The following is a 10,979-nucleotide window of genomic DNA, read 5'->3' as shown; positions in this document are numbered from 1 at the left end:
GGCCGCACTGCGGCGCCTGGCTCCTGCCGGCCATGCAGCCCCTGCCTGGAACTGGAGCCGGAGGCGGGAGGCGGCGGTGGAAACCTCCCGAGGAGACCCCCGGGGGAGCGGGATTCACTCCCAACTGTCCCAGGAAGCCGTAGACACAGCCACCGCGTTCACCTGCTTCGTGGGTTGGGCTGTGTTATTATCATCCTGCTTACGGATGGGGAAACTGAGGCAGAAGTCTTCAGTGACTTGTCTTCCATTTATCCAGGAGGTAAGGTTTCGGGGCTTAGTTTTGAACACGGGTCTCATGGCAGAGCCTCTGTTCGCATCATCTTCTGGGACATTTGAGGAGACTTGAAAGGCTAAGTATGGTCTGGCCCGGGCCCATTGGTTGCAAGGGAACCTAGGTTGTAAAAGGTGGGCGTTGTCACTATCAACATGGCTCCCTCCGACCCCCCCCCCCTGGCATCCCCAGGCCTCCTGTGCCCTTGTGGCAGTGACAGCTGCTAAACGCCTGGGAAACCCCCAACAGCTTTGCCCTTCCTGGGCCACAGTGCCTAGGGGGCGGCCGCTGCTGGCAGGTTACCCAGCAGCCATCCGGCCTAGGAGAGTTAGGAAGGGGGCCCGCCCTGCCCTGGAGCCTCACCACCAGTGACAATATTTGCCAAGGGCCTGAGGCCTACCAACGAACAGGAAGGTGAGGAGGAGCCTGTGCTACCTGGCAGCCGGTAGCCTCTGTCCATCAGTATGGCTATGTGTCTGTCTAGCCTGGGTCTGAGAGGTTAGATGCTGGGTGGCAGGGGGAAACACCCTGGCCTGGGAGAGGGCTGTCTGATAAAGTTTTTTTTGCCTTGATAGTTTTGGTTTGCGTGACTTTGACCACATCCTTTACAATCCTAGATTTCTGGTCCCTCCTTTGGAAAACACAAGGAGGCTGGGCTAGCTGCTCACCTTCCTGAAATCTGGAGCTTGGTTAGAGGTCTCAGTAGCACTCAGCTGGGTCAGGAGAGAAGGAAGACATGGAGCAAAGGATCACATTAAGGAATCTTCAATTTGGAGGCTGAAAGCTACATGCGTCTCTCTTCCTCACACCTCCACATCTGTGCCTAACTTCCCTCTACAAAGCCTGAGCTTTTCTTGTCTCTTGCTGTCCTTGCAGGCCTCCCGGGGGCAGCAGGTTCTCACTTCCAGCACACAGGGAACCATCCAGACCTGCCTTCCTGTGAGGACCCAATGGTCTTTAAGGCTGCACCATCCCTCATCAGTGTCAACCCCCCCCCCCCCACTTCTGAGCTGAGGAGGACGGATGCAAGACAATCCTCACTGCCACTACATTCACTTAGGCACTCTACAATCAGGGAGGCCTACTCAGCCTGCTCTGGACAGGACAATCAGTGGAGAACAAACCAAGCCTCAATTTATGAAATATGTTTAAGTCTTCAGAAGAATATAAGCAGCTAGGCCCCCCAGTGGCTCAAACTTGTAATTCTAGCTACTCAGAAAGCTGAGATCTGGAGGATCATGGTTCATAACCAGCCTAGGCAAAAATGTCTGGGAGACTTCATCTCCAATTAACCAGCAAAAGGCCAAACTGTAGGGCTTTGCATGGCAGCATGGCAGCTATGATCAAGAAAGCGGAGTGAGAGTGGATGGCTCTGAGTTCAAGCCACTGCACCAGCAAAAGGGAAAGAAGAATATAACAAATGAAATGACCTCAATAAAATGACCACTCAATTTTGTTAAGTATTAACACTGTATCCCATTTATTTCATAGTCTTCTTCCTTTTTTCCCCTCTTCTTTTTTTTGTGCCAGTCCTGGGGCTTTAACACAGCCTAGACACTGTGCTTGAGCTGCTTTTGCTCTACCACTTGAGCCACAGCTCCACTTCTGGCTTTTTTTTTTTTGTAGTTTTATTAGAGATAGAGTCTCATGGACTTTCCTGCCTAGGCTGGAATCTCAATCCTCAGATCAGCCTCCTGAGTAGCTAGGATTACAAGCATGAGCCACCAGTGCCCGTCTTCAAATAAATAACATTAGAGATCATGGAGGTCCCTGTGGAAACTCCTTCTAGTTCCCTGTTTTTATTTGTTTGTCTAGTATGTGAAGGTCTAAAAAATAGTTTGTTGTTACTTTGAAGTTTTGGTATTAGTACATAGCATTACACAGCATACGCCATTCTGTAGCTTGCCTTTCCTTATTCAGTGTCAGGTTTCTGAGGTTTAGGCTTCCTGATTGCTCAGCTCTGGTCCCCCTTGAGCTGACATCCTGTCTAAAGACTTCCCCATATTATTTACCCTTCTTAATGGCCATTGAGGTGGTTCCTCATGCCTTGCTATTCACTCAGAATATTCTTCTATGGGGCTGGGAAGGTGGCTCAGTGGTAGAGCGCTTGCCTTGCATGCATGAGGCCCTGGGTTCGATTCCCCAGCACCACATAAACAAAAAGAAAAAAAAAAGCTGGATTCTATGGCTGTCCTGTGTACATGGGTATGTTTATCCTAATAGTGGAATTCCAGTCATACGGTATTGGCTTAAGCTTTAGTTTCATTATTTGATCAGTGCTTCTCACAAAAGAAATTATGTCAATACATAACATGAAGAAAAATAATCACCAGCATTTTCCGTTGTGCTTTAAGATGGTATATCATTCCTCACAACAACCCTGGGATGTAAGTATATTAGGTCTGCTTCCTTGATAAGGAAACTGAGGCTCACTGAGTTTAAAGAACTTTCTCAGATTATGAAACAAATAGCTGCTGAGCTGAAGCTTGAGTCCAAAGTTGTCTGTTTTCAACACCCTTGAGGGCCATACTGCGTTAGGTTATCCCATGTGGTACTTGTTTTATGTTCCACTAAAGAGAACCGTTCATAATTTGGAGAAGTCACTTTGGACATGACCCCTTGTCATGGATGTTTGTACTCCACCCGTTAGCCAGAGGACCTCTCCTCCCACCCCCCTCACTTCAGTGGCTCCAGTTTGCTCCAAGTGGCTTTACCCCCCTGCCACATACTCACCTCTCCTTGACTGAGGTAGGGGTCGAAGGGTCCCTCTGTTACCTTGTCCATAAGGCACTAAGGTAACAGTGCAGGCAGACTAGGTAGGAAGATGGGAAGGGACTGGAGAGTGGGACCATCCAACTCCTTTCTCCCTTAGGCTTCCTTTGGGTGAGATCTGAACATAGTGTTAGGCCTCTGGTATTGTTCACCATGCCTTAGTGTCCCCAAGATCATTATTACCATAGAACACATGTTGTATGTGTTTCAGTTGAGCACCCAGTGGCTCACATCTGTAATCCTAGCTCCCAAGGAGGCTGAGACCTGGAGGGTTGAGGTTTAAAACCAGTCTGGACAGAAAAGTCCAAGAGATTCCATCTTCGCTTAATCAGAAAAATGCTGGACTGTAGGTGTGGCTCAAGTGGTAGTGTACCAGCTGAAAGAGAGAAACGTTGAGTGAGCGTGTGAGGTCCTGGGGAGAAGTAGTGATGGATGTCCCGGTCAGGCAGGGAGAGATGTTTGTATTCTTCCATGTGCCTGGGAGGCATCAGACTCCATTGGTCTCCACTGCCTTCCCTCTCTAATCTGTCAATTGCAGATAAGAGGTACTAGTAGGAGGATTAAACAAAATAATACAGTTGCCAATTTAGATACAACGTCCGTGATTGAGTGAATGGTAGTCTGGTGGGAGGCGGGGAGTTGGGACTGCTATTTTGAAGCCTTGTGGTGCCAGCGCCCTCAGCCTTCCAGGGCTCCCCAGCCAGCCTCAACCTCACCTCTCCTCTCCTTTCCTCCTAGCAGTCTTTCCAGAACCTCTGTCTTCCAGTCTTTCCAAACTACTGTGCCTCTTAAATGTGGTGGTGTGGTTTCAGCCCTTTCTTTTTCCTTGCTGCCTTCCATTCATTGCCATATAGATTCCTCGAGTTCCCCAAGCTGCTTGGAGGCCTCTTCAACCCCAGTGATCTCTAAGATTACAGCCCTGATCACTGACTGTCCCTGCTTCTGCTTCATCTGTCCCAGAGCCAGCCCAGGATGGAAGCTTACTGGATGCTTATGGAAGGGAGGGAAGGCAAAACCAACCCCAGGCTTGCTCCCAATCTAGGGAGAGTCATTACTGCAGACCCACTTCATCTCAGGTAAACTGAGGAGGTGCTAAGGCTGCCAAGGGAGCAAGTGTCTGTCCATCAGGCTGTGCATCTTTCCCGGTAGACAAACTGAATGGAAACTCTAATTGGTACATGTGTGTGATGTGTATGGAGAAACAAGAGGCAGGCTCTTGGATCTGGAACTGAGAGATGGACATAAACCATGGCAATGGACTTGACTTCCTAAGGCTGAGCAGATAAGCATTGGCTTGGGTAGAACCTTGGTTTAGAATCCATATTTGGACCACTGGGCTGTGGGCTGGTGGCTTATGCCTATAGTCCTCGCTACTCAGGAGATGGAGATCTGAGGATTTTCCTTCAAAGCTAGCCTGGGTAGAAAAGTCTGAGGGAATCTATCTTTAATTAATTAGCAAAGAAGTTGGACTAGAGGTGTGGCTCAAGTGGTAGTGTGCTAGCCAGGAGTGAAAAAATCAAGCAAAACCTCAGGAAGACCTGAGGAGTTCAAGCCCTGCTACCACTACCACACACACACACACACACACACACACACACACACACACACACACACACACACACATGCAGAGCCTAGATTTGGACATGTGGCCTTAGCCAAGTTACACATATTCTGTGCCTCAGTTTCCTCATCTACAATGGGGATAATAATCCTATTTTCACAGGTGTTTTGAGAAGTCAAGGAAAGAATGCTACTGAATACACAGGGCAGTGGGTGCTCATGATCGCCTCACTGATTCATCCAACAGAGACAGATGTTTGAATATCAGTTTCTAGGCTAGGTTCTGGACACAAGACAGACATCCTCTGGCCTTATGAGGAGAGGGCTGGGGTAGCGAAATTTTAGATCAGAGGCCTTTGAGACCAATAGAATTGGAAGCCAGTGATATGGGCATATCCAAACTTTAAAAAGCTATCTTCTGCTATTATGAGAGGGATGGGCTAGAAGAATAATTCTTCCAACAATCTGCCTTCAAAATAGCTATCTGAGCCAGGCACCTGTGGCTCACGCCTATAATCCTAGCTACTCAGGAGGCTGAGCTTTGAGGATCAAGGTTCAAAGCCAGCCTGGGCAGGAAAGTCCATGAGACTCTTATCCCTAATTAACCATCAGAAAACCAGCTGTGGCACTGTAGCTCAAGTGGTAGAGTGCTCACCTTGAGCTGAAGAGCTCAGGGACTGCCCAAGCCCAAAGTTCAAGACTCACGACTGACCAAAAAAACAAAAAGCAACTATCTGGAAGCTGGATGGGTTACACCAAGCAAGCCTGGTGTGCTGATGCACACATACAGTCCCAACACCCAGGAAGCTGAAATAGGATGAAAGTTCAAGGTCAGTCTAGTTCATATGGGGAACACAGAGAGATCCTGATTCAAAAAAGTGACAAAAGGGGAATTGGGGGGGAGCAGGTCAGGAAAGTAGGAGAAAAATGAGGGAAGTGGTAACAAGTTTGAAAAGAAATGTACTTATTACCTTACTTATATAACTGAAATCGCATAGAGTTAAAGAAGTAGACTGGAAGCAAGACAAAGCCACAACAGCTTAGGTACCTTCAGACTTAGAAACCATGACCATGAACTCCTAAACTGGACTAGCAGCATACATGGCCTCAGGGGTGGAAGTGCCTCAGGGATCCTGGCCAAAGTAATGAACACCCATTTTAGAGGGCTGGGTCCTCCTGCCAAGGGCCTCCAAGTTCACAGGTAAAATTAGAACACGCACAAACAAGCCACTGCAAACGACAGGCACCAGAAACAACAAATAGTGTTCCTCTCAGAGTCTAAAGTGCTAGAATGATGAGTGATCGTATATAATTAATCAGTCATGCTTAAGATAGGTAAAGAAATTGAAGCTGAGCTTGAAACAATAAACAAGGAACCAGATATGGCCTAAAATAACTAAACAGATATGAAAAAGAACAAAGTGGAATTTCTGGAAATAAAAAAAAAATAATGTACTCAATGTCATGAAAAGCTCTGTAGCTCAGGTAAGTAGTAGATCAGATGGAACTAGTAAAGAGGACTTGGTAAAATCAAAGATCTAAACAAAGCACTCGGTATTTGGGAGGCTAAGCCTGGAAGACCAAAGCCTGGATCCAACTAAGCTACAGAACAAGACCTCATCTTCAAAAACAAAGTAAAACAAAACAAAATACCAGAACCTAACAAAGGCAAAGATAGTAAAGAAGCAAGTTAGGGCTAAATGTAGTGCTCATACCTGTAACCCCTTCTACTTGGGAGGTAGACTACATGAGGATCCACTTAGCAAACATTAGAGAATGATAAGATCTATAGAGGGCCAGCCTGTAATCCTTGCTACACTGGAGGCTGAGATCTGAGGATCACAGCTTGAAGCCAGCCTGGGCAGGAAAGTCTATAAGTCTCTTATGTCCAGTTAAGCACAAAAAATATCCAGAAGTGGAGCTGGGGCTCAAGTAGGTAGCATTCCAACCTTGCCAGTTCAAGCCCCAGTACTGGGGCTACAGAAGAACAGAGGGTTGGAAAGGGGTGAGATGTCATTGGGAAAGTGTCAGTGGAGTATGGAAGGCCCTGGCATGCCCTTTTAGATCCACCACCAATCCCAGCCCATTGTGACAGTGTCATGTTCTAGACTACAGGCCTGGGGGGTGGGGGGAGGCAGGAGGAGCCTAGAGAGAAGGAAGTAGGCTCCAGTGGCGGGCTGTACCCCCTAGAGGGGCAGCAAAGCCCAATGGGTCAGAAGGGCCACAAAGACCCCTTTCACCCTTATGAGGGGTAAGATACTTTCTTTAGTTAGTTAGTTAATTAGTTAATGCCAGTTCAGGGCCTGGGTGCTGTTCCTGGTAGGACTAGCCTAGTGGTAGGCTAATGTTCTACCACTTGAGCCACTTGATTAGAGTTAAGAGTCTCACCAACTTTCCTGCCCAGGCTAACTTAGAACTGTGATCCTCAGAACTCAGCCTCCTGAGTAGCTAGGATTACAGGCATAACCCACCAGCACCTGGCTGGATATATTTATTGTTAAGGCCTCCGTGATTCACCCTGATCCTCAATCTTTTCCCCCACTCCATCAGATCTCAGGATGATTTCCATCCCTGGGAATACTGGCCTGTGGATCCAAACTATCCAAACTGCCCATCCCCGGGCAGCACAGCCGGTCTGGAGGAACTTACCAAAGATATGCAAGGCTGACCAGGGAGGCCGAGCGGAGCTGTGATGCTCTGTCCTGCCCAGGTGGGGCTGAGGGCTCCAGAGTCAGATCTGTGTCTCTCCCCTCAGGACTTCTGTGAGCAGCCTCCATGTGGACCTGGACCAGTGCATGACTGCCCTGGATCTCTTCCTCACCAACCAGTTCTCAGAAGCACTCAGCTACCTCAAACCCAGGTGAGCCCAGCTGTGGTGGGGATGGAGGCAGGGCTGTGGGTGCACATCTATGTACAAGCTCTCATGGAAGGAGGGAGCATGTAGCAGAGGAGCCCTGTGGAACTGAGTGCCTTCTGCCTTCTGGGTCACAGGACCCTTGAGAGGTCCTATAAATAAGGCATAGGCTTCCCATCCCACAATCTCTGAGCAGCCGGACATCCCCAAGGTCTCTGTGACTTTGTTCATCTAGGGTTTCTGAGGCCTCTTCCCACTTTGATTTCTTGTTCCTACTGAGTCAGCTTAGGTTTTCTCTGTCAGTTCTAACACAGCCCCGTCCACTGAGCATTTAGGTAATGAGCACTGCTCCTTTAGTCATTTCCTCCCCTGTGTACTGCCTGATCTCTAAATGTGCACCTAAGTATGTGCACATTCAGCTTTTACTATATTCACTGGGGTTTTTTTTTCCAGCTTTTAAAACAGGTACAGCTAGGTGCCAGTGGCTCATGTTTGTAATTCTAAGGATGTCTAATTCTGATTCCACTCAGCAGGCTGAGATCTGAGGATTGTAGTTCAAAGCCAGTCCAGGCAGAAAAGTCCGTGAGACTTTTCTCTCCAATTAGCTACCAAAATGCCAGAACTGGAGCTATGGCTCAAGTGATAGAGCACCAGCCTTGAGCAAAAAAGGTCAGGTACCATGCCCAGGCTCTTGAGTTCAAGCCTTAGGACTAGCACAAAGGAAAAAAAATTTTAAAAGCTGACATACAGCTGGGCATGGTGACTACCAGCACTTGAGAGGCTGTAGAAGAATGGAGTTTGAGGTCAGTCTGGCTACACAGTGAGGCCCTGGCTCCAACAAACAGTTGTATCCCTATAAATTTTACCTTTTTCACTTGTATTTTTATTTTATTTATTTATTTTTGCCAGTCCTAGGGCATGAACTCAGGGCCTAGGCTCTGTACCTGAGCCGCTGTGTACTGAAGGTTAGCACTCTACCACTTGAGCCACAATACCACTTCTGGCTTTTTCTGTTTATGTGGTACTGAGGAATCGAACCCAGGGCTTCATACATGCCTGCTAGGCAAGCACTCTGCCACTGAGCCACATTTCCATTTTCTCACTCATCTTCTCCCATGTGCTTGTCTTTTTTTTTTTTTTAAGACAGGGTATTGCTATGTAGCCTAAGTGGCCTGGACCTCAACCCTGCCTGCTGGCTCCCAAGTGCTGGATCACAGGTGTGGGCTACTGTGGCTGGTTCTACCTCTCACTTATAAATGTCATATTCCATCCTCCCTCCCCCGCCCCTCTCTCTCAGCACTGAGGTTTAAACTCAAGGTCTTGTTAGGCAAGAGCTTTATCACTTAAGCCATATCTCCAGCTCTGACCCTCTCTGTAGACATGGATTTAGCTTTCTCACACCCTTATACCCTTTCCTCATCCCCCTCTTTATTATATTACAATATTTAACTAATCAATCATCAATATTTGTATCATTGTATATTTGTTTTGTTTTGTTGGTCAATCGTGGGGCCTGAACTCTGGGCCTGGGCTGCTGTCCATCAGCTCTTCAGCTCAAGGGTAGCGCTTTACCACGTGAGTCACAGAGCCACTTCCAGTTTGGGATTTTTTGTTTTTGTTTTTTGCTTATGTGGCACTGAGGAATCGAACCCAGGACCTCATACATGCAAGGCAAGCACTCTACCACTGAGCCACTTTCCCAGCCCATATCATTATATATTCGTATCTTTGTAATTATTACATACTGCGGCAATAGGTTGTGTATTAGATGATGTTTCCTTTCTGGAGTTAATAATGGTCTTTATTTTTTTCATTTGCCTAATTTTCTACACATTTATAATAAACTCTAAACACTCTATAAGACGATCCTGTCAGGAGCTCTCAGTTCTAGGAAGTTCCCTCTGTCTTCTGTTTCCCTGCTTTGCTGGCTTTCTTAAAGTTAAGTGACTGACTTCCTTGGTCATTCTTCTAAGGCTCTTATTTCCCCCTCTCCTTTCCATTTCTGCATCTTTTCTTCCTCTAATGTTTGGTATATTTTCTCAGCCTTATAATTAAGTTCTTCTATTGACTTCTCTAACCATGTGATTTCTTTATTGTTCTCTGGATCTCCTTTCTTTTCTCCCTTTAACCCCTCTCTCTCCTCTCTCTTCCCCGCCCCCCTCTCACACACACACACATCACTATGTAATTCAGAGTGGCTTTAGATTCTAGGTCATCCTACCACAGACTTCCAAGTGCTGAGATTACAGGTATATGCCACCACACCTGGCAATATCTTATTCTTGCTTTATCAATTCACTTTTCTTTATAGCTATATTAGGAATATAAGGTTCCTTAGAACACAGCCTTAGAACACACTCTACTAGGTTTTTTATTGTGAAAATACTGTACAGAGGGGTTACAATTACATGGGCAAGATAATTCTACTAGATATTATTGTTAGCATTATTATCACAGAATAAGAAATGTTGTATTTATGCATTGCATGAATTGCTTTCTATAGGTTCCTGAATTCTGCTTAATTGTGGGAACCAATCATCACTCCAATACCAAGGGTCCCTGGCTAGTTTTCTGTCATAGTTAAGAATGAACCAGGGCTGGGAAGGTGGCTCAGTGGTAGAGTGCTTGCCTTGCATGCATGAGGCCCTGGGTTCGATTCCTCAGCACCACATAAGCAAAAAGAAAAAAGCCGGAAGTGGTGCTGTGCCTCAAGTGGTAGAGTGCTAGCTTTGAGCTGAAGAGCTGAGGGACAGTGCCCAGGCCCAGAGTTCAGGCCCCACGACCGGACCCAAAAATAAATAAACAAGAATGAACCACTCAAAGGCAAACTAGAAGGTCTGTGCCAAGCAGCCTCAAGGCTGGTGAGATTGTCTTTTGAATGATCCTTCAGAGAGCTGCTGGCCCCACATGTCAGCATGCAAGGTAAGCCTGCTTCCCTCTTTCTCAGGGTGGACAGAGAACCCCTGGGCTGTCTAAATTCTGAGATGAGGCCAGGGGTCCAATCCTGGCTCCTGCCTGCCTGCTTTTCCTTACTCCCTATGTTGTCAGCCCCAAGGTTTCTCTGTACTGCCAACCTCCTTTCCCCACACTCCAGCATGGCAAATACTCAGGTGGCTTATAGATTCTTCTCTACACTTGGCTGACCCATTGTTTTCCTCCTGGAGTTAGGAGCCTAGCTTCTGGGGGGATGGTCGGGGCCAGCAGAACGATCAGAATCAGTCCTTGTGCTAAGTTCCTCCCACTATCTGAGGGATCAGGGTGAGCCAGGGGCTGCAGTATTCATTGGTCTGAGGCCAGCCAGGTCCCACCCTGCTCCTCACCGAATGTCCAGGCGTCCCAGCTTCCACTTCCCTCCCAGTCAGTCATTTCTTGTCCCTCACTGGCTCATGCCGCCTCCTGCACTTGAAACTGGCTGTCCCAGGCTTGTCCCACCACACCCCAAGCACAAACACTGGCCTCTCTCCTTATTCTCCGACACTCAGCAGCACAGACCTGGCCACACCTTAATCTAACTCTAACCCA

At 47.4% G+C, this 10,979-nt stretch overlaps 1 protein-coding gene across 1 annotated transcript in view; it reads left to right on the top strand.

Annotated features, from left to right (window-relative positions):
- The first annotated feature begins 208 nt into the window (after window positions 1-208).
- The window catches only part of Ttc39a (tetratricopeptide repeat domain 39A), a 36,809-nt gene continuing 26,038 nt past the window's right edge, over window positions 209-10,979 (top strand). The window contains exons 1-2 of the mRNA XM_013022306.1: window positions 209-259; window positions 7,359-7,463. Coding sequence (XP_012877760.1) covers window positions 7,399-7,463 — 65 coding nt within the window. The 5' untranslated portion in view covers window positions 209-259; window positions 7,359-7,398. The remainder of the gene's footprint in view (window positions 260-7,358; window positions 7,464-10,979) is intronic.

The sequence above is a fragment of the Dipodomys ordii genome, unplaced genomic scaffold (genome assembly GCF_000151885.1).
Source record: "Dipodomys ordii isolate 6190 unplaced genomic scaffold, Dord_2.0 Scaffold61, whole genome shotgun sequence".
In the NCBI taxonomy this organism is placed as follows: Eukaryota; Metazoa; Chordata; class Mammalia; order Rodentia; family Heteromyidae; genus Dipodomys; species Dipodomys ordii.
Note: the sequence above shows the minus strand (reverse complement) of the source record. Positions and strands in the feature narration are given on the sequence as shown.